This window comes from Papilio xuthus, unplaced genomic scaffold (genome assembly GCF_000836235.2).
Source record: "Papilio xuthus unplaced genomic scaffold, Pxut_1.1 DF826945.1, whole genome shotgun sequence".
NCBI classification, from domain to species: Eukaryota; Metazoa; Arthropoda; class Insecta; order Lepidoptera; family Papilionidae; genus Papilio; species Papilio xuthus.
The window spans coordinates 4,813,592-4,837,489 of NW_013531704.1; the positions used below are offsets into that span (position 1 = coordinate 4,813,592).

Here is a 23,898-nt window from a genome sequence, read left to right on the forward strand (position 1 = left end):
AATAAAATCAAACCAGAAAACAAAAGTTTAAACGATTGAAAGAAGACAAACCAAGAATTAAATTAAAGTATCTTTGAATTATATTATTGCAGCTTATAAATATCATTATATGTTATTCAATTCTACTGCCGATTGATACAAGACGAAGTTTAAACTATTAAAAAGCGGCACTATGTGCTCTATACTTCAAAAACATGTATCAGAATCTTTCGCACTCTGCCCTATTGGCTCTATTCTATGACAAAACATCAAGACAGGGGTACACAACCAAAACTTAGACTCTCCAATAACTTTTGAAAATGTATTTTTAATCTATTACACATTGAAAAAAGTTGCCTTTATAACGCTTATGCAATTGCGTAAGTCTATGGGCAACGGTCACTTCGCTATTTTAGCGATTTCAGGTGGCCGCTTGCTCGTTTGCCACCTTATGATATAAAGAAAAACACAAACATATTTTCCAAAATAAATCACAAATTTTAATTCCGTACTCTGAAATGGAATAATGCAACACGAAGATAGTATTTTAGTAACTCTAACATCGAATTGGAATCCAGAATCCTATATAATGTAGCATTTTCATAGACATAATACTGACGATTTAATTGAATTAACTAAATTACATTTTATTGTAAAAACGAGGAGGTGTATGTATCAAAAACCTCGAAAACATCATGATTTGGGTGTTTGTAACGGTCAAATAGATAAAAATAACAAAGTATCAGTAACGGAATCTCCGTAGGCACCCTGTTGACCTAAAATATTTACTTACATATAAATGCGATAGATGTGATCTGTAACCGTAACAAAGATGGCCCCGATACTGTGACACTGCGCGTTGTGAAACTGTTCAACTACATGTCCAGCGATCTCCATTTACAAAAGTGAAAAATTAACTAAATATATAAAGTGCCAGTCCATTTATATATAACACGGTAAGTAAAACGTTTCTAAAACACTACCGGTATAATTTGGCGGCAAACGGGGGCGTCGTTGCTATATCATACACATTCAACGTCACGATTAGAAAAAAGGCATCAAATTATGCTGATTATTACAATAACGAGGACGCGATAGCACCTGCACCGAGTCGCTGAACCGCGCGCGCGACACCTTCCGCAGAGGGAACGTCACACGCTCGCGGAACTCAAGTAAATTGATACTTTACACTTCTGTTAATGGTCTTTTTTGTTAATAAAAAAATCTATAAATATTGCGATTTAATTCTGCGAATAAATATTCCATAACGCTCGAAAAGTTGCTTCAAGTTGTCAGGAAGGGAAGACGCACGCGACGTACGCTCTACAAAAGAATTACATAACAATGTTAAGATGTAAAAAGATACTAAGTAGAAGCATTGTTTGCTTAAAAATTAAAAAAAAGTTAAATATAGAATATATTGATTCCTTCTAATGTGATCGCAATACGCACACTTTGTCAATAAATTAGAAATAAAATTAAATGTTATGTTTCGTAATAGTAGAGTGTTCGTCGAAGTTCCGAAACGATCCGAATCCGTTAGCATAGTCCGTGCAGACGTCGTGCGGTGGGCGCGGGGCGCGCGGCGGCCAGCAGGCGCAGCAGCGGGCGGCCGCACATCGCCACCAGGCCGCCGCCCGCCCAGCGCGCCGCCGCCGCCTCCTCCACCTCCGCTATGCGGTTCAGCGAGCGCGACTCGCGCAACCTGCTCTCTTTGCGCGCGGCGCGCCTTCGCCGGCCACCGGTGGAGCCGCCGCGAGCATCACCCGCCGAACCCCCGCTTGCGCCGCCGGAGCCGCTGGGCGTGCCGCCGCCGGGATGTGCGGGGTGCGCGGGCCGGGACGCCTGCCGTCGTGCGCCCGCTGCGCCGCCGCGCTCCTGGCTGTCGCTGGAGTCATCGTGGGAGTCGCGGCGCGCGCGCTCGTGTGGAGCCTCGGTCTGCTCGGCGGCGCGCTTCTTCTTCTCGGAGTCGTCGTCGGAGAGGTCCGAGGATGAGCAGGATCCGGCACGCGGGCGACGACGGCGGCAGTCGAGGCGCTGGCGGCGAGCGGGCGGTGGGGCGGGGGGCGGCACGCGCGCTGGCGCCGGCGTGCCGTCCGTGGCGCTCGCGCGGCGCGTCTCCGATACGCAAACCGTAGCGCCGTCGTCCAAGTTCACCTGTGTAATTTTCTTCGTTAAGTTTATTTAAATTATAGATTGATTCTTTCGTGTTACTCGGGGTATAAAATCAACGTTTTGAACATTGCAGTGAGCAATGTTAACTTTACGTCGGGAACAAAAATTTATGCATCAGTGATCACCTAACAAAAAGCGAAATAGAAAAATACATAAATTCTGAGTTTTAAAATAGACTCTAGATCCCTTTCTTGATTATTTTAAGTTTAAACTACGCAAAAATTGCTTAACATTCTGTAAATGGTCAGAAATCAATAATAAAATATGAGATGGTTAAAATAATTTTATTATCAATTTTTACCACGTCACAAAGTAATAAAATATATAGTTGAAAGACTATAACAAATATTACATTAAAAACAGAAATTTCACAATAACACATTACTTTGTCCTTCATTTACATAACAATGAAAGAGTCAACAAATCGAATTAAATAATTCATAATCTTTGCCTACTGTTTTTCACTTTTACATATTACTTTTTTTATCACACCTACAAATCTAAGAAGAAATGTATCATAATAGCTTCAGTACGTTATTGCAACATTCACTTTACAAAATATATGACTTTCTAAATATTGGAAGCATTTATTAAAATTCAATTCCTTACTCACAAGTCTTTTCCATGTAATCTTTAGTCTATGGCACATCAGTTGTCAAATCAAATATTATTTTAGTGTAAATTTAAATTCGATTCTTTCTTCTAGAAGAATCAAAATAAATACATTATTAAATAGTCGATTATAATACTAAACATTCATAAAATACAATATCATAAAAATAAAGTTAATATCATCCTAACATATGTACTTTCATTAATACATAACTTACATATAGGTCACATTGTAGAGTATGAAAAAGTTCAAGTGATTAATACATAATAGTTAAATAATATAAGTTAGAAATTGTTTATGGTGTCTATATAGTATACAAATACATAGAGTAGCACCAACATCAAATTTTTTAAAAACTTTTATTACATTAGACTGTCTATAGTCTTAAACACCAGAGTCATATTGATGGTTACTTAAGCAGTGTATTTTTTTCGTTAAATCTACACTAAAGAAGTTCCTTAGTAAGCAAATCTGGTTAAAACAGTTAAACACACAACAGCAAATAAATATAACAAACAGCCAAAAGCAAAAACACAAATACAATTCAATTAGTAAACTTGTGCAAGATAATAGATAACAATAACACACAATCACATGAGACATGACATACTAAACAAATAACAAGTACAGTCAGGATAAAAAATGTTTCGTCACTTTATAGACAACATTTGAATTTGCTATAGGTTACTTATAAAGATAGTGTTTACAAAGTTTGTTTGCGCACTGTACATACACTGATCTTAATAAAAGGATAAGCGATGGCTTAGAAATGACAGCTTTTGTTTTGTTCATTCATTCATTTGATTTTCACTATTTTTATGTTGATACATAAAAATAGTGAAAATCAAATAAGCACAAAATATGTCTTATAACATATTTATGGATGTCATCGGTAAGTGACGTCAGTGGAGGGTCTCATGTTATTGTGAATGTGTTGTACCACCTTATTGTTAGAGAAACTTTTCTTCCCTAGACATAATAAAATGCGTGAAGATTACAAAGCACAATTAACACTTTATTGGTAGATATATAGTTTAAGTAGCAGCAGTAAGCATGTTGTTAGACCGAGACGTTGTGTTCGCTGATACTGGAAGCGGAAAACATATAAATAAACATAACAAACATATGTTAATATAATCTTATATTATCTATATTTATATAATCTGTTCAAAATGTACTTCATCTTCACTGGATTTCAGGATATTGTCATACAAAATTTATTAGGAGCTACTTATATTCTAAGAAAGCGTCTAAATCTTATAAACATACAAACATCACTTTTCTTGCATATAATAACAACATTTCGTTCGTTACAAATTCGTAATAATGTAAGTAATTTAAGACAATGTGTTTTTCTAATAAAGGTTCTGAATGCTATTATTAGACAGGTTGTATGATTATTTCCATAGCACACCACAAAAATACACATGGAAGTTTTTTTTCACTATTACACCCCTCAATAAAATACGACATTAACTTTTATAGAAAAAGACTTGATACTTCATAGGCGTGAGGTGTTAAATCATAAGACTTACCTTAGTAAGGTTGTCTGCGAGCTGTGCGGGGCGAGCTAGATGCAGGCGACCCTCCGAGCGGCTGCCGCGTCTCGCCTCCGCCGCGCGCCCCGCACCCGCTCCCCCGCCCGCGCACACCGCGCCCGCCTCCTCGTCGTCCTCCTCCTCCCGCACGATGCTGCACTTGCGGGAACGCTGCAACAATTATCTTATTGCTGCACTACTGCATGTTCATCCTCAAAGTTCATGTAAACAAAATTCTGTACTAAGTGGGTATCAAATTTAATTCTTCGACTACTAAGTGGTGTAAACGATAAAACAAAGTGCCAAGAATCGGTTTTGACTAAAGATTGACACCTACTGGTGTCTGGTGTTAACTGGTTCTAATTATATTATTAGTACTGGACATATTATAATAGAAGTGTGGTTACCGGCGGTGCATCTTGCGGTGTGCGGGGTGCGGCGTGGTGCGGCGGTGGGGCCAGCAGAGAGCGGCCGCGCGACGTCCCCAGTGGCACACCCAGCGCCTCCGGCCGCCGCGCCGCCCGCGCCGCTTGCCTATCAACAAGAATACAAACATTATAATTATTTCCTTACTAATCGCGAGTCTTCATTATTAAGGCTAAAAGTAATCAATTCATACCTTTTAGCTCGCAATTTCCTTTCCGCAAGCAGATAGTATGTGGCAGTTATGTGATTGTAATCATTCTTTTCTAAAGACTCCAATATATGTTCTTTTGATGCAATAGAACCATTAACCATCCTCTGTAAAATAGCTGTTCGGTCTTCTTCTGATAGCTGTTCCTTTGTAACAAGGGGAGCATCAAAATCTTCCACAGCTATGCCCTCCCCGGCGGTCACCCACGGATCTGTTGCTATCTCGGACAGAGTAGCCCGTTTTTCCGGTTCTCTGACTAGCATTCTTCCTATTAACCTAAAAACAAATAAATATCAAAGATTAAGAATCTGTCCCATTAGTAATAGTACCAAAAATTGGTATTAATGCTTATTACATTTACCTTTTACAAGAATTTGATATATGTGGTGGTATAGTATATTTACAATCCATGATCATTGTAAGCGTTTCACTGTCGTTTGCTTCTTGAAATGGTGCTTGACCACAAACTAACATGTATAAAATTACACCTAGTGACCAGACGTCAACCGCAGGTGCATCATACGAGTCACCTAATAAAATCTCAGGGGCTGAATAAGCCAAGGATCCACATGATGTCTCTAACTTTTGTCCTGGACAATATTTGTTACTAAAACCAAAATCAGTCAATTTTACTACACCTAACTTTTCAAAGAACACTACATTTTCCGGTTTCAAGTCACGATGCACAACATGTAATCTGCAAAATAATAACAATATTAATAATATATCAAACAAATAAATAAACTATAAATTTAGTTTAATCAATAAATACCTATGGCAATATGAGATTGCACGCACGATTTGGCGAAAATAATCACGAGCTAGAGATTCCGAGAGACCTGAGTCATGTTTCATTATATAATCATATAAATCTCCTCCATCACCTAACTCTAATATTAGGTATAGTTTAGTCTGTGTGTCAATTACTTCATATAATCTCACCACATTGGGGTGTTGTACTAATTTCATACAACGAACCTGTAGACAAAAACATATGAAAAATTCCAATTCATTACCCTGTATGTTTTTTAATAATGCTAGAGTTATACACATTTTTAGATAGTATAGAGTTTTAAATACCTTTACATTCATTTCATTAAACTAAATGTGCAGTGACAGATCCAGTCTATTTTTATTCAACCCCTCTTGTACCATAAAAGTAAAAATAGAATAGCAAGGGATCACAATATTAAATCGGACACAGTAAGGGAATGTATATGTGCACTGGTAAGACATTACTGAGAGAATCATTGTACCTATAATGCATATTACAGATGTATGGATGTATAAAAGCAATGAAGATGAAAATCTCTGCCTAGACTTCATGACATGAGTAATATGTTTAAATTTTTTGAAACAATTTATAATTGGTAAAAAAATTGGATGCCATGTGACATAGTTAAAATAACAATTATTGGTTATGATAATAAAAAAGCAAAGCATGCTGCATTGACATATATCTACCCATTTTAATATAATATTTATAAGATTCCCTAAGGATTACAATAGTTTGTCATTTAGCTTTGTGAAGATTTCAGCCTTCCATTCTTATTAGATTTTTCTTACCATTAGATACTACTAGAAATATATATGGTTAGAACCACTTTTAAATGTTATGAAATATTTGACAATTATTAGTATCCAATATGCTACAAAACAATAAGTACTGAAAAAAATTGAATACATTTTATTTCTAATTTATTTTTTTATTAGAAAATAAATTATGTGATAAATATAATTCAATGCTATTTAAATGCTGTACAATGAGTTAAAATAAAATAAGAAGTATTCTATTTACCTCTTGAAATAAATGGGATTTTGAGACCTCGTCTAATTTACTTTTGTCAATCACTTTCACAGCAACTTTTTCACCAGTGAATACATGTCTTGCTAATTTCACAACAGCAAAATGTCCAGAACCCAGAGTATCAAGCAAATCGTATAAGCCAGCTATTTTGGTGTCGTAAGCACCAGCGCCTGTGGCCATTGCAGCTCCAACTCCAGATCCACAGTTATTCATTGTAACTCTAAAACTGAACACTAAGCATCTATCAACATTTACATCATTCACTATTCTCAATAAATTTATTATCAAGAGGATCGCTAAACCCTTGTACAAAAATAACTTTGAGGAAGTTTCTAAAAACTATTCATTGGGTAAATATAGATGTTCTCAAGAAGATGGAGTGCCAGTGGCCTATATGATAAAAAATATATATTTAATACCCTTTGATTAAGCTCTTACAATAGACATAAAACATAGATTTACTAAATAAACATGAAAAAACTTACGTGGAAACAATTTATAAATTAAAACTGACTAGATACCCAGCACTGCAACAAAATGTTGTTAACACAATAAGATTCATAGGAGTCACTACCGTACAAATAAGTCACTTAAAATAAATAACAGTAAATATCGAAAACAGACTGATAACATTGCATTATTTTAGTTAGAAAATTGGAATTATCGAACGAAAAATAGATGTTCCGAGAGCCTCAATTTCGCCATTTCTTTAATTCAGTTCAGAAATGTAAACGGTTGTTTTCTAAAACAAAATTCCACGTAAATTATTTGATTGTACTCTTACTAAGGAACTATTACAAATATTAGAAAGGGATTTTGAAATATAAAATATTGCTTTAATATAATTAGATGTACAAGTAAGTTAGGGAAAAGATTTAAAATAATCTCTGATAATTTCTGAACGAAAAGTGTCAAATTTTGAGGAATTTATGTTTTCTTAAATCCGATTTTTGTATTTCTTTGCAAGCAGATCAGCAGATGAATTAAGTAAAAGATCAAGCAAAACGTAAAATGTGGTTTCTGTTTACCCCTTTATTGAAGTAAAACTAAAAAATATAAAAGAAAAAAATAATTTCCTTCTTTCACATACCTAAATATTTCAAGTAAATAGAATATCGTAGTGATTGGATTAGAATAGAGTTCGATAAGAAATTTCAGAACTGACTGAACCTGCCATTTATTTTTATTTTTACTCTTTTTCTAAATTGAGCAAAAAAAGCGGTTTTCCCAGTAACGAAAACGGCTGCATACAACGGTCGTCGTTGCAACCTGTTTATTACCAGTCTAAAAAATCAAACAAAAATCAACGGTTAATTATCAACTGTATACCTTTTGGATATAATTCACTATTTTCAATCAATTACCGACTGAATATCGTTGAAAAAAAGTTTACTTTAAATTCTATAATCAAAGACGGTTTAAAACGAACGTATAACGACTATGCGCTTTACACAACAAATTTCATAATATTCGAATCAGTCTATTCTCGTTCTCGAGTTTATTTTTTAAAACATAAAATAAAACCGTATCATATAATTCGAAAACAGATTATGAAGCGTACACTGTCTTAACTTTAATTCATAACATAAACGGTTTTTGAAAACGGTTTCTCGTCGCAACGCCTACCGCTGCTCGACTGACTGCTGCTGAAAATGATCTTATCGATCTAGTCGTAGTTTTACTGAAGACATTCATTAAATTTTAAATAGGATTGGCAAGTTTGTACATATTTCAGTTTCTGTAAACGAAATTTGTACGTCATTTTTTTATTTATAATTCTCAATAGTAATATCAGTATAGTTAGTAATGATATTAGGTGAAACATTGTTGTTTTCTTTGTCATTAGTCGATTGTGGTGCTATTTTGTTTTTGTTAGTTTATTTTATCATAACATTATCAGATTTAGAATGTGATTATCTGAATGCACAAGAGTGTTGTGACAAGCTCAATTATTGGCTGTTGCCAAAATACATAGGGCATTCCTTCATTACTTTTTTGCTTTTGTTACATGGACAAGTCATTTTATTTTTGTTAAACTTGCCAATGTTTATTTGGCTATCTTTTGAATATTTCACAATACCGCAAGGAAATCTTGGTGCTTATGATCCTGCGGAAATTCACAATCGTGGCCAATTAAAAAAACACATGAAAGATGTTATGATTTATACTGGGTACTATTTAATATTTTTCTTTATCTATCTTTATTGTTTTATATTGGCTCTACTTAAAGGCGATCCAATTAAGCGAGGAAGTGAAGATTTGATTGTAACTGAAATTTAAAAAAAAAATATTGTGAAATGTATTCAGTATCGGCTGAAAACTCTGTTAACACAGTGTATATTGGAATTGATGAACTTTGTTTTGATAAAGATGAAATAGACAGCAAAGACACTTGTACTAAATTACAATTGAAAGACAACATTACAGCTTATATTGAGAAGAGAGAATTGGATAGAAATACTGAACCATTGGAATGTGATAGTGCTTTATTAGAAAAAGTTACATCCAACTACATTATTGTGAAGACAATATTAAGTAATCTACGTTGGCAAGATAAGCTTGTATGTAAACTTGTATGTAGTACTTGGCGTTCAGCGGTGCAGGCACTGCAGAAAGAACAATTGTGCCCAGAAGACTTTGTTGTTGACCTTTGCAGCCCAGCAAAGGGTGGTGGAGGTAAAGGATGGTTCAAACAGTCGGGTACTTTCCGCTCAGAGCCCCTAGTTGTCTTTACATTTGGGAATACAGCTGGCATGTTTTTCTGCTGCAAATGCAGAGTATTTTCCCCCAGGCTATGTGAAGAACCTTGTCAGATGGAGCATTGCTGTAAGTCAATTAAATTATGTCCATTCATAGCTTATCTTTTGTTTGTCTTGGTTGGCAACAATTAATGCATGTGTTTTATATCTTATCCAAAGTTCATATGGTTTATCAATATTTATACAACAAAATGTTTTTCTTTTCAGTAATAGATTTGATAAATCGTCATGTTAATGCTCCAAAGAACTGCATGGTGACAGCAACAGCTAACTATTTGGTATACAGGCCTCTACCATTTACAAATACTTATGTACATTCAATAACTCATTATACAGACAGATGGAATAATCCATTCCTTGCCGGTATATATGTACCCAAGATACCTAATGTTGGATTAAAAGTAATAAACATCAAATCGCAAGATACCTTAAAGGCAGATTTTTATGATGTTATCAATGAGTTAACACAAGATAATTTAATCAAAGGTGTTGTAGTGTATGTCACCGACAAGTATCTACTAAATTCAATTGATGATATAGTATTTTTGCATTATCTTAAAGATGTGTAAGTATCATTATCTTAATAACTTGTTATATGTTATTATATACTAAGTTGGCTACCTTTTGGCATACTTTTCTTCTATTGATTGTAGAAACTGTGCTGTATAGGTTTATTTCTCTGTGTGTCTTTCAGCATATATTAATCTGGTAAATGTTTAAAATTAATATGAAGATACTAATAAAATCCTGATGTTAAGTGACCACTATGAGTCATGAGTACTCAGTCTTACTAATATAAATGCGAATGTTTAGATCGATGGTTGTTTGTTTGAAGGTATCTCCGGAATAGCTGAATGGATTTCGATGAAATTTGACACAGATGTAGAACATAGTCTGGAAGAAAACAGGCTACTTAATATTTTTTTTAATTCTGTGCAGACAGAGTCGTGTGCGACACATATATTTAATAAAATGTTTCAGGCAACCAGATATACCATATGCTCTTGGAGGCTGTCTTGTTGAAGATACAATCACCAACGGCAAAGATATTGATACTATAATTGACAAATTAAATGAAAATGCCGATTTTATAAGTGAAAATTTACTTTCTATGTGCTTGTTCACTGTACCAAAGAATATCCCTGATACTGAATATAACTTTGAAATGTACAGTGTTGTTATCAATTCATCGGAATGGAAAAAACCATTTATACAACAAGCAATTACAGAGGTAAGATGAGAGATCTCTTATTTTAATGAAAGGCGTGCCATAGTTTTTACATTTACTTTTTGAGAAAATATGTCAATCGTTAAATATGTTGAATACTCAATTAAATGATTATCAACTTCTTTATCTTATGTCATCCTTTAGTACTGAATTTTCATCAACAAAAGCATATTGTTACCTAATTCTCTCTAAAAATCTGTTTTTATAGAGAATTAGGTAACAACTAATGTTATATATAAAATTCTCGTGTCACAATTTTCGTTCCCATACTCCTCCGAAACGGCTTGACCGATTCTCATGAAATTTTGTGAGCATATTGAGTAGGTCTGAGAATCGGCCAACATCTATTTTTAATCCCGCGCGGACTGAGTCCCGGGCGACAGCTAGTTCTCTATAAAAACAGATTAAATAAAGTTTTGTACGCAGTTTTCACTATCTTCCACAAGTATCAAATTGAACAACCAAAGCTCTATGTAGTAGAGTTTGTTGAGTGTACTGTTTGAGTTGAAATGTCCCGTCTATTAATACATGTTAATATTAAATGTCTGTCTGTTCATTGCAGTTTTCAAATAATGTACCCCGGTTTGAACACAGCATCGCCTTAAAACTGTCATGTGTGGGTCGCGATCAGAAGCATGTTATTGAGCAGGATTTCTTTCGTGACGCTTTCCCGGACACACCTATAGTCGGTTGCTATGGCAACGGTGAGCTAGGCATCAACCACCCTGCCAGAGTTAAACCGGAGCCATCCTCCCCTGCTGCCAAAAGATACAAAGATGCCTCGAAACCTCACCATGGAGTCATGTATTCATATTCAACAGTTTTTGTTTACATTGGTTGGGGTAAAATGACGTCACCCAAAGGACCTCTACGTAGATAAACAGGTTAACCACCAGTTTTTTTGAATAATTTTCAAAGCCTATTAAACCAAATAGTGTATTCACCGGACTTCATGTGGACACAACATTATTTATATTAAATTGTAGTACAACTTCATAAAATAGTTCTCTGAATGGTACAGATGAGTCTGTGTGAATGGATCTTTAGATTAAGTGCATTTTAAATGTTAACCAGGATTATATATGGTGAACTCTGAGACCTCTATTTCTAGTTCTAATTGTCTTTAGTAAAAAAAGTAAATTGTATCTATTTGTTTTCATAAATAATGCACAACCATGATGTATTCGCGTTGTTTATAAAGGAAAGGTAATTTTTAATTTGTTGTCTGTCCGCAAATACTCATTTATGCCGGATAATCTCTGAAATGGCCTGACCGATTCTGACGGGACTTGGACTGGAAGATAGCTGAGAATAACGTAGGATCATTTTAATTAATTTTAGCCTGATAAAGACGCGGGCGATCTTTAGTTATATAATTTAATTTACGGTATTGTTGTCTCTGTTTTTCCACAAAGAATGTAAGGGATAACAATATGTGTCATACAAGTGTCACTGCAGTTCAAAACCGTGATAAAAGTTTATTATTTTGTGTTTTGTTTGACAATTGTATCGACCTTGAAGACTATTTATTATTAAAGCTTTATATGTGTTTACAATTTTCAACTTCGACACTGTGCCGTTGAATGATAAGAAAGGACGCATTACGGACGGATAGCATTACTGCCGCCCTGGGCGAGATTTTTGGTGTAGAGGGAAATCATCCAAAGATGGGGCGTCATATAAGGGCGACCTGGACGCCCATTTACATCCAGCCCGGCGCCCTGGGCGATCGCCCTACCTTAATATATGTCATATAATTTATAATCATCACGGTCTAACCCAATATTATTGCGTTACTACGCCAAAAAACAGTTATGTGAAACTGTAATACGTATAATATAAATTGTCTTAGGTCTATTAGAGTTCACCATACCTGTCCGAAATGTAGAATTAAGTTATATACTATATGTAATTCTTTTATTAACTTATGTAGTTATGAATCTTTTATATAAATATTTGATGTGAAATATATCTCGAATAAAACCAGAAATTGTTGTTTAATTTTTTAGTATATACAGACGAATCTTAATAAGCGAGAAATCTCTATAAGCCAGTCAATGTCTGGTCCCGTCGGATAACCTCCATAAGCGAGATACTCGGGTCAGAGAGAAAACCCCTATAAGCGAGAAAAATTACGCGGTCGAACTCTAGCTTATCTACTACAGACTTTATATAGCAGTTCACAGTAATTAATATTATATTTTGAAAGTTACAAATCCATGTGGCTCGTTTGAATAAAATGTGACCTTCGTTTGTCTATTCAAGAGGTCACTTTAGCTTTTTAAATAGACTTAATTACCATTGCAAATCATCAAAAATACGCGTGCAGTTTTATATATACATATCTTGAAGTGAAAGTTCTGAAAAAAAGAGAGAGTTTCTCAAAACCGATACAATGCAAAATTTGCATAAAATTCTGTACATTTAATATTCGCATTGGCATTGTTTACAAAATTGTACCTGATACGCACATTAGGAACGTATTCAATTTAATTAATAGCTACTTTTTGCACATCACAAAACCAATGGAATTCATTTCGTGATATAAAATTCAAAATTGATATTTTTACCAAATGGACCAGACTGGAGTTATAAAAATAATGCGTAAATAGTAGCAGTGAGAAATGGAATTGTCATCTCGGAGTCATTGCATTTTTCTCGTGCAGTAGAAATTGTCGTGAAGCTAAACTGGTGCAGACAACGGTTTTTCAAACAATAACGGCCGTGTTGCAGATTAGCTGGGAGGCTGTTAATTCATTTTTACGGATCATTTGCTACGGGATCGCGTGCGTGTTAAGTGTAACGCGTTTTACGTTTTATAATTCCGATGTAAGTATGATTTGAAGAATATAATTTAGAATCATAAATCACTGTTTTTGATCAACGGTTTTATAATAAAGTATTTAGTGCTGTAAATGTTCAAGAAGTCAACCGTTTGTTACATAAATATATAATCTTTTACTACAACTTTCTTTTTATTTTGAAACGCTTAATTAGATTTTGGAAATAATACACATATTAAAAAAATCACTACTTGATAGCAGTGACATCAATATAAGTTGACCTATTAACAATTTGCTGCCCATTTTATAACAGGGGTTTTTATGTAAAAAAAACTCCATAATAAATTCTATTTATTTATATATATTGCGTAACTTTTACGTTGGAACTGAATTATAGCTGTAAATTAGTGAAGGTAGATTTAGAGCCGCCAAAAGAAAGTATTATATGATGCCGTTTCAGTGTAACTGATAGTGGCTTACTTAGTAAATTTATATAATTTATATTAATAATAACACATATTGTCATCCATTACATTCCTTCCAGTGATAACATGTGTCAATAGCATTCAGTTGAATACCAAAAGTTATATATTCAAAATGTTTGACGAATACTTCGATAAAACTTTGTCAAGTACCGGGGTCTTTAGTCTATTTACGCCGTTTGTTTAGTCTCCAGACAACTATTTAGAAATAAATAGAATGCTTAAAATTACAGCTCATTCGTCACACAGATTACCGAATTTCGATACAGTTATGTGGTATTTGTATATTTACTTGTCAGATTGGTGTTAACAAAAAGTGTAACATGTATAGATTATACCATGTATGAAATAACCGTCCAATTCTTACGTATGCAGCTTTAAAATTGGAAAAAGAAAAAAAATTAAATATATCAAAAAACCATAGCGTTCCATTTTCTTCACTATTGTAATATTAGATCGAACTGTATTTAGATGGCCAGTTTTTTTTATTAACAATTACTATGTAGTACAGAAACATATCGCCTACCGATTATATCGATAACCGAACGCTTTTTATAATAATTAACCTTAAAATATGAATAAAAGCAATTTAATTATAAAAATTGTTAAATGTATAATTTTATTTCTAGACTTACCTACGTAGGGTATTTACATATTTGGTTTTGCGATTCCTACTTTTTAAAGTTTCGAGTGGTTGCAATGTGAGTTTGTGAGAGTCGACCCCTGGATGTCTAGTGAGCTAGTGGGTACTGGCCAGTTTGCCGTGTGATGGTCCCGCGATCAGACGTTCGATGTCAGTCTTTCCATTTTACACGCTAACAAATGCGCACGCCGTAGAAAGTCGCGCCAACGTCGAAAGTTTTGTTTTTTTTTAAACTGTATAACAAGATATTTTAATAAAATATCTCAGTTTTAATCTGTGGTGAGGTAATTACTTGATTTGTACGTATTAAGATTAATATTTTTCTATAATATAAAGTATATAGTTACTTAAATTTTTACTTTAAAAAGTTCCAAGTTAAGTTGTTATGTACGCATTTTTTTTCACCTATAAGAATGATAAGTTTAAAAAATAGTGCCCCTATAATACATAAAATTTTTGATTTAACTCAATAAAGCCTACAATAATTGCACAATAAGAAAAAGAGTAACAGAAATAATCTATTTAGTAGCATTACAATCGTGTCTTTTACTCGAGAACAATTTTTTGTAAGGATGTCTCCATTCGAATTTTTTGTCATTTCAAAATGAAACTCATGTACATTAGTGCCTGAAAAACAACTCCTTATATTACAGACCACGTCTTGCCTTATTTTTTAGCCGATCACTTTGCTATTTTTATTCACATTGATCTCTTCTAAGTAAATCCTGATTTAAGGAATATACTTGAAATAGTACGTATAAAAATTAATTTTTAGTTTTACTTCGTACTATATTAATTTTTAATATGATTTATTTTTGTTACGATTATATTAATTATTGTTTTATTTTTATCTCTAAAGTAATTAATTTTATGTTTTGTTACTTAATTATATTTATGACATTTTTTTAAACATGTACCTTAAATTTCCCTAATTATATATTATCTTTTTCGTAAATGATTTTTAAAATATAACTTTTAGAATCTTTTCATATAAATATTTCTTTTCTGCAACACTTATAAATAAGAACTTCAGATAGTTTAAAAAGTTCTTTGAATTAAGTCATCTCAGTGGTTTTCTTGAAAAAAAAACGATGTCAACAAAATATACATAAATACCCATATTTTATCTCAGCTTATGAAATGCATAGTTTTTATTTATTTTTTTGTAAACTTTTATATTAAATTTGTAAACAAAAGGTGCATTTAATTACAAGAATTTAAAATTTCAATAGCTGAGCTAAGTTCCGCAAGGTTATTCACATCTCTGTGATATAACACGATTGTGTTAACTTTATTTTTTAACTCTCACGTTAACTTACTCCAATAGGTATGTTCAACAATTGAATTTGTTATCCACTTAAAACAACTTTTAACATTCTTTATTTAACCCTAAGTGCTAGCTTTCTTTTTCTGGATTAAGATACAAGGTGAAATGTCTAAACAGTGTTTTGTTATATTATAATTTATAGATTCTAGCTAGGTTATTAATTGTAATAATTCTTTGCTTTTTAGCGTTCCGTACCTCATAGGAAAAAAACGGAACCCTTATAGGATCACTTTGTTATCCGTCCGTCTGTCTGTCAAGATCCGTTTTAAAAATATTTTGTGATAACAGAGAAGAGAATACATAAGCGACACAGTTTTGAATTAAATAGATTATAAAATATGGTTCTTTGGTATTTTATTCCTTTTCTTATATTCTTAAACGTCGAGTTGATATATTTAAAAATCTCAAGGTTAACATAAGGTGCCATATTTGATAAATTTCTTTAGCATTTCCTTTGATGACTAATTTATTTTTTGTATAATACAAAAGTTTTCATTAAATTAATTATTTAAGTGTTATATAACAGATTGTTTTTAAACATAACCTACGGTTGACATGAAGTTTTTTGTAACACTGAATATACATTCTTATATCTTAATGACTAGCTGCAGAATCGAGTCGTACAACGTTCACTTTCTCTTTACATCGCCGTCTAATTTCTTTAATTCTGTTATTACAAGATTGAAAGATTTTCGGCATATGTCATGCTGCATGATTTCGATAATCATTAACCATTACATAAACTGTGTAAATAATAAGCTGTGTAAAATAATAAACTGTGTAAAAAATAACTGTGTAAAAAATGGTGTAAAATTTTGCAATGCTTTAATCACATATTACTGAGTCTTATATATCCATTGTTTCGAAAAAAAACCTAATCTACTCTGAGAAGTACAATCAGAAAGGATATTATAAAGATGGGACGCTCTTTCCAATACATCCTTCTTCGAAATAAATAACGTCTATTTCGTTGGGCCCATTGGTGTTTATATATTCAGTTTAAAAAAATATTGATAGATAATTGAAAACAAATACGAAACTAAATTAGTCTGATTTGTTTTATTGTTCTTGATTTATGATTCGACTGAAAGTTTCTTAAAAATAACATATTCACGTATCAACAAAGAACCAAATAGTAGAGATTATAAGATGTTATAAGTTTTTATTTGAGCTAATTTAAATGAACATAAACATAAATTGTTTGTGACCAAAAAAAGAAAATTGTTTAGTCAATTCTTATATTTTGTTTTATTGTTTTTAGCAAGCTTCAAGAATAAGAACGTGCACTCAATAAAAAGTGACGATAAAGTGATACTAAGTTTGAAAGACGTAAAACAAAATAGTGTTTGATGGATTCCGGAACATATTTAAGATAAAGTGAAAGTATTATCATCGTGGGATAGTCCATTCGAGGGAAAAATATTGAAGTTGTATAGAAAACAATGGATCACCTGTTCCGGCAACGTCGGATTAGCATGCCCAAGCGGTAAGTTATATTAAATTGTTTATTTATAAGACAAAAATTAAGATTCCCATTATAATAAAGATCGTATCATTTTATTCTGTACATTTTTAACTTTTTATCGTAAAATTAAAAGTGGCCAGTTTAATTTGTGATATTGCTTTCTTTTATTCTTTTTTTAAATGTTTTTTTAGCTATTTCATTTAATCGAATAATATTCACCATTGAAATAAGTAAATTACGTTTCTGATATTGTTTACGGCTCTTAATCGATAAAAAAAACCTTTTACTGGTTACCAAATGATGAACCTAAGAACTCTTAGTCGCTTTCTACTTACTAATTTTATTCAACCGAAAAAATTGGAGTGAGACACCAATTCAGTTTTCGTTACGATACTCCATGGTTTTCCAGTAAACAAAGTCGGTCGTTGAAAATAGTGGTGGGGTAATTTGTGATTTATTTTTTAAGATTTTTGTACAAAACTTTTTGTCATACAACAATGAACGAATCACTGACGTCCATCTTTCTTAACGAATCATGTTTGCTATTTTAGGATTGATTATTCTAGAGTATTACTAGCTGTTGCTCGCGACTCCATCCGCGCGAGATTATAAAATAGATAGTAGGCGTTTCGCAAACCTACTAAATATGCATTTAAAATTTCATAAAAAAGAAGAGAGAAGGCTAAGAAATATAATATTGACTTTGATATTGAAAGAATATCAAAGTTCTTAATAATCGTTTTATATTTACGGTTATAAAGATAACCGACAATATCTATTAGTAGTTTGCGTTTTTACGCTTCACTTCTTACCCTCAGTGATGTGTACGATGGTGTATAATAATTACCTTATAAATCGGACATTTGTAACTGTATTTATTATTACTAACTACTATTTAATATTACAAAAGGTACTTCAAGAAATACATATAATTTTGTAAGAAATTGTACGTAACGATTTAGAATTCTACTTGTGTTTAGTTTAGAAAATCTTAACGTACGTCTCAATTAAGTATAATATAAGTTGTGTTTTAGTGGTTGGTAATATGAAACAATTGAACAGATTACATACACTATGTTAAAGAATTTTTAACACATTCACCGCTTAAGATATAGAATAATTAGCCAGGAGCCAACATTTTCTAAGGCATATTTTGATTATGTATATATGTATGTTTAAAAATATGGATGAAAGTACATTGGTATTATTATAATTAAAAAAAATAACTTTTTTCGGATCTGAGTGGGCTATTATGCCCTCTCCCCGCTCGGATCCGAGTGGTGAGCACTGAATGTTTTAAATAAATTGAATAGAACACGATGTAGTACGAAATAGCATTATTGCACCTTTCTAAACATTTTGAGTTTTATTTCAGTTTATAATATAAAATATTGTTATTATATACAGTTTTTGTATGACATTAAAATTCAAAAGTAGTAGAACAGTTTCTGTGGTATGATGTGTTATTTTTATGCGCTATAGTTGTCTACTTTTTGATCGCGGTTTTGTGACTAGAATTGTAATATTTGTGCTAGTTTCTAGTGTAGCATTTTTTACACTATAATGAGAACAGAAATAAATATGGTTGTTTTTCATAGAAATTATTCCTAGTGCTTTCCAGTTTCCGTCAAACAATGTATGAATGAAATTATTTTTTGTACTTGGTTGTGTAATTTACGGATGAATACTATCTACGTGTACTATGTCCCTATGTCTTTCTAAGCATGTTTTAATTATTTAATTAAATCCAATTAAGTTAATATTTTTATAAGTTTGTTTTTTGTTTCAATCATAGACACGTGAAAATGAACAATAGACAAACCTTTTGTTGTCAACTATTGTATAGAAAGTTATGGTTTTATTTCAAGCTGAAACGTTTGTCGGCTGATTGTCTTGTATTTGCCGCAATCTCGGCTATCAGGTCAACATCTCTGTTGACTGACGCTCCATTTATTATATTCGAAATTTTCGTAGCGTTCGCGTGTAATTTGTTTTAAACTTTCGTTGATACGAAAGTCTATCCGGCTGAGACTTTCTACATGAAAATGCGTTTAATGCGTGCCTCTTAATGACATGCGACATAAGAGTACGCCGAATGTAGTATAAATGCAGAACGTGTCATCAGGGCTCTCGAAGTGTGGCAATGGGACGCAGCCGTTACACGATCCGGTGTGTTCCTAGTAAACACCGTAAACTGATTAACATCGCGAAACTATGGACGGAAGTTGCGTTATTTTCTATCATTCGTCAAGATAAATTAAAAGATCTTTATTTATTGAAAATTGGGAAATTTGTTAATTAATTAGGTGTTAAATAAACTCACGTTAATAATGTCAATCTTTTTAATACGAAAATGTGCGTCGCTTTTAAGTTACTGTTAATTTTAGCCTTATTAGAAGTTAAAATTAAAAATAAACTCATTTAAAATCAGTGTCGTGTTCGCAGTAACAAATATACCGGTAGGTACGTGAATGTCAAAGTTGTGTGAGCTAACTTTGTGAACGGTTTTCATACTGTAATATTCAGAATGCGTTCACTGACAAATGAACTTAACATAACAATTTAGTTGCTAAGCAACTAATACTATTATTATTAAGTATTAATTTCTAAAATAACATTAGATTATATTTTTTAGGAATTAAATAAATAAAGCATAGTATTTAACTTTTTCCAACCTTTGTTTTTTTTATAATAAGAATATCGAGGAATTTATAATATTATAACTTAACTATAACTTTAACGGTTAATTGATTTATATAACAGTTATAAATTCCTAACTTCTATAGATCTACAATAACAGATCTTACTTCGACGTGAAACAATGGCATACTGAAACCGCAGCAGCATGAATTTCCTTATGAATTTCATTCTAAATCTATGTGAGATAAATGTTGTTTTTATATAGAAATCTTTGCCTTTCTATTGAGCGCGGTTTGCGGCACTTGTATTTCTTTAAGGTTGAAAACACGCAAGCCGAGTTCTAGATTCATTCTAGATTACTATTATAGTTGGCATTGTCTATTGGATAATTACAGCTTTACAATCGTCTCTATTTAACGATTTTTGCAATATCCGTAATTTACGTAGTATTGAAGATAAAGAAATTGCAGTTGGCACATTTTGTAGGTTAGTGTACAAAGTATTGTTGTTGCGAATTGTGACTTAAGAAATATAAAGGGATTTTTGGTTGTACTTATATTTTATAAGATTAAAAAAACCGAAAGGAAATTATAGAATGTAACTGGTGAAAGACTAGATGATTATGATTGATGATGTTTTATTGATGACGTTAACTAAATTACCAGTAATAGGCTTTTGTGTCCTATTCAATGATTACATTTTAAGAACGAGAATGGTACGATTATAATTTTTATATTTTATTATTATATCCTTTACTAAAGATTGATTTTTATATCAAACCCTATTCACTTGCATACTGAAGTACAGATAGCTGTTCACATTGGTTTAAGCATCGGAATTGTAAGCTTATAAACAAATAAGTTTTGGTACTTGTAAATCTGGGTAAAGATTACCGTTTTGCGTACATTCGCGCAGTCGGTGTTGATTGTAATTTACATGGTTAGTTTGTGCGCGGTAATGTAACTCACCTTGTTGCATGTAACGGGCAATTACATGTTACACTTTATAATTATACGTGTATGTGAAATTTATAAACACTGAATAAACGTTACATGGTTTATTAAGTTTTTACTTTGTAATACATATAAATGGTTGTAATTTAATTATATTTATTATTGTTTACGATGTATGTTCGCTATAAATTCCGATACTACTGAACAAATTACTATCAAATTTTGTAAGAATCAGTAATTTAGTCCAATTTGGAAGATAGGGTATTTTTCATCACAATTATTGATCTTTTTTTTAATCATTAAAAGTATTTAATTATTAATTAAATACTAAAACTAGCTAACCAAATGTATATGGAAAGTAATGAATCATATCAATAAGTTTATAGAATTTATATATTTTTTTGGTAATTATATATCTCCATACTCTTTGTACTTTAAGATACTTTTTTGTCTTGTTTTTTGTAAAAACGACTCTAGGTTTAAGTGTACGTTATCGTTAGCTGTAATCGGCCAGCTTGGTGCACCCAAAGATAATTAAGATAGTATCTCGGTGAATCAAAAGAATGCATAGAAAATGTATGCATAGCTGTTTTCAAATGAATGCAAAAAGTTCAAAAACGTTCATTAAAAATCGTCGGGAGTGTAGTGCGGTCACCACAAGTATCAAGATGCATTCCTCCGCGTATTTAGGCGTCTTATCGCACATATTGATTGAAACGGAACATTGTATTTGGATTGTATATAAAAATCCATTTCATTCATGACAGTTAACTAATTTAGGGCTACGGCTTGTACTTCGCTGGGTTACTTACGAAAAAACTATCATACAATTATATGAAATATCAAAAAGTTATAAATATTACAAAGATTTGAATATTTTTTAATAAATGTAATGATTTTACAAACAAAATTTTTTTTCAAATTTAAGTGACGCGTTGAAGTCTTTTGTATGATGTACGTTAATTTAATTATTAACTTATTAATTAATTGAATTAATCATTTTGCATTGAGTCGATAAGTGCGAATTTTATTTACATAAAATATTTTCTCCAAAAATCTTGTAAATTAACGACTTCGTAAACCGACGAGCTAACTGTCTTATGTCACACATACTTTTAAGAATTACAGCGTTATTTTTCGTTTATAGTTTAATAAAATTTCTGGTCAATTGGGGTCATGTCTAGTATTATGTCAGCGAAAACATATCGAAACCAACGTCCTTTTTACATCACTTTACCATATAGGGAGCGGACGCTTAGACATACAAGCTTAAAAGGGAAGCTGGTGATATATGTAAAAAAAGTCGTTAGTACGTTACATGTCGGCAAATAAAACCTTAAGTGAAATAGCTTGATTGGTAAGAAGTTACATCATCTACTTATCATTTTAAAATAGCGTGGAAATTTACCAAAAAGAATTAATTCGATTTCGTATTTATTTAATATAGAAACAGTTTTTACTCAAATACTTTCAAATAATGAATATAATAAAATATAAAAAAGTAAATCATTATTGGTTATGTAAATTTGCCGAACACGATAAACACATTCCTTTTTACGTGTATATACCAACTAGTTATTTCTGTCAAATATAAGTCAATAAGTAAGATAAGAAGACAAATATAAACTTTTTCTATTTTTATCCCACACTTTTTACACTTATTCCTGTACAATTTATAAGTTTCACAATTACCTCTTTTAATTTTTTACCTCATACTAATGAATTATATATTAAGAACATGTCTCTATATTTTACAGAAACATAGTTTCATTGAAATTCTTTAACATAATTGGTAATAGAAAAAGTGTTATACTCATTGCTTCTAGCTTATTGACTTCTAAAGATATGTTGGATATTTTTACTTTTTTTTTCTACAATTTATGCAGTAATTGAAATAATAGTCGTATTTTAAATCGACTACGGAATGTGAAGAAAAAAATACGATATTAAGCGGAGCATACTAAAAGTAAAAAGGCGAAGACAGGAATTTCATATTGTCTTTATAAACTCTATGTATTTATATAAATTGTTAGTTTTAAAACTTTACCGTAACTGTGCTCGATATATCTAAATACGTGTAAGCAGATAACAATAGGAGCAACGACAATTTCTCATTAGATATTGTTTAATAATTGCATTAATTGATAATGAACGATGTGCAAATGTAGAGAAAGCAAACTCAAGTAAACGCAAACACGAACTAAGTTATTTAGTGATTTATTGATTAATTATGATACAACTTCGTCCACTATGACAAATAGAATGGCTACTAACAAATTTTTTATTAACTCGAACAAGCGAAGCAATATTATTTATAAGTACGTATAATTATCATCATCATCAGCTCACTACATGTACATACCCCACTGAGGGGCTCGGAGCCTACCCTAAGTTAAGGGTGACTAGGCCTTAGTCAACCACGCTGGCCCAGTGCGGGTTGGTTGACTTCACACATATCTTTGAATTTCTTCTCAGATATGTGCAGGTCGCATCACGATGTTTTCATTCACCGTAAGAACGTCGGATAAATGTACATATGTAAATCGGAAATCGAAAAGCACATTGGTACACGGCGGGATTCGAACCCCGGACCTGCAGATTACAAGTCAAGGGTTGAAACCCTTGAGCCACCGACGCTCTAATTAAATTAATTAATTATCATATTACAGATAAAAATATAATCTTACTAAATAACTAACCACAACAATAGTTATAATTGATATAATTAACATGAGTTTAGGACACCTAAGCATTTGAATATGGAATATAAATGGTGAAGAGGACGCAACTCTTTAGAAAAAAACTTGTAAATAATTAGTGTCGTATGTTTGCGTATTAAATATGAAAAAGATATCATTGACACACTTTTAAA

At 32.3% G+C, this 23,898-nt stretch overlaps 4 protein-coding genes across 7 annotated transcripts in view; 3 read left to right on the plus strand and 1 right to left on the minus strand.

Moving 5' to 3' along the window:
* Positions 1 to 1,518: 1,518 nt before the first annotated feature.
* Positions 1,519 to 7,524, minus strand: Snrk (SNF related kinase). The gene is made up of 8 exons (XM_013316441.1): positions 7,232 to 7,524; positions 6,738 to 6,979; positions 5,712 to 5,917; positions 5,301 to 5,636; positions 4,925 to 5,215; positions 4,713 to 4,839; positions 4,303 to 4,476; positions 1,519 to 2,136 (listed from the first exon to the last, which is right to left on the minus strand). Exons 2-8 carry the CDS (start codon positions 6,957 to 6,959, stop codon positions 1,519 to 1,521), a joined length of 1,974 nt encoding a protein of 657 aa, XP_013171895.1. The 5' UTR covers positions 6,960 to 6,979; positions 7,232 to 7,524.
* An 891-nt stretch (positions 7,525 to 8,415) lies between these two features.
* cnir (cornichon-like protein) lies at positions 8,416 to 9,047 on the plus strand. The gene has a single exon (XM_013317046.1). The coding sequence runs from the start codon at positions 8,553 to 8,555 to the stop codon at positions 9,024 to 9,026; it is 474 nt and encodes a 157-aa protein (XP_013172500.1). The 5' UTR covers positions 8,416 to 8,552; the 3' UTR covers positions 9,027 to 9,047.
* On the plus strand, positions 9,028 to 12,471 carry LOC106121387 (uncharacterized). Its single transcript, XM_013317045.1, has 4 exons — positions 9,028 to 9,572; positions 9,713 to 10,070; positions 10,487 to 10,736; positions 11,296 to 12,471. Exons 1-4 carry the CDS (start codon positions 9,044 to 9,046, stop codon positions 11,611 to 11,613), a joined length of 1,455 nt encoding a protein of 484 aa, XP_013172499.1. The 5' UTR covers positions 9,028 to 9,043; the 3' UTR covers positions 11,614 to 12,471.
* A 1,008-nt stretch (positions 12,472 to 13,479) lies between these two features.
* The window catches only part of pip (heparan sulfate 2-O-sulfotransferase pipe), a 51,170-nt gene continuing 40,751 nt past the window's right edge, over positions 13,480 to 23,898 (plus strand). The window contains exons 1-2 of one of the 4 annotated variants that reach the window (XM_013316536.1): positions 13,480 to 13,562; positions 17,230 to 17,454. In XM_013316536.1, the coding sequence (XP_013171990.1) occupies positions 17,411 to 17,454 (44 nt within the window). In that variant the 5' untranslated portion in view covers positions 13,480 to 13,562; positions 17,230 to 17,410. Of the gene's footprint in view, positions 13,563 to 14,727; positions 14,941 to 17,229; positions 17,455 to 23,898 lie in introns of those variants that run through there. The other 3 variants (XM_013316534.1, XM_013316533.1, XM_013316537.1) reach the window with 3 other exon arrangements.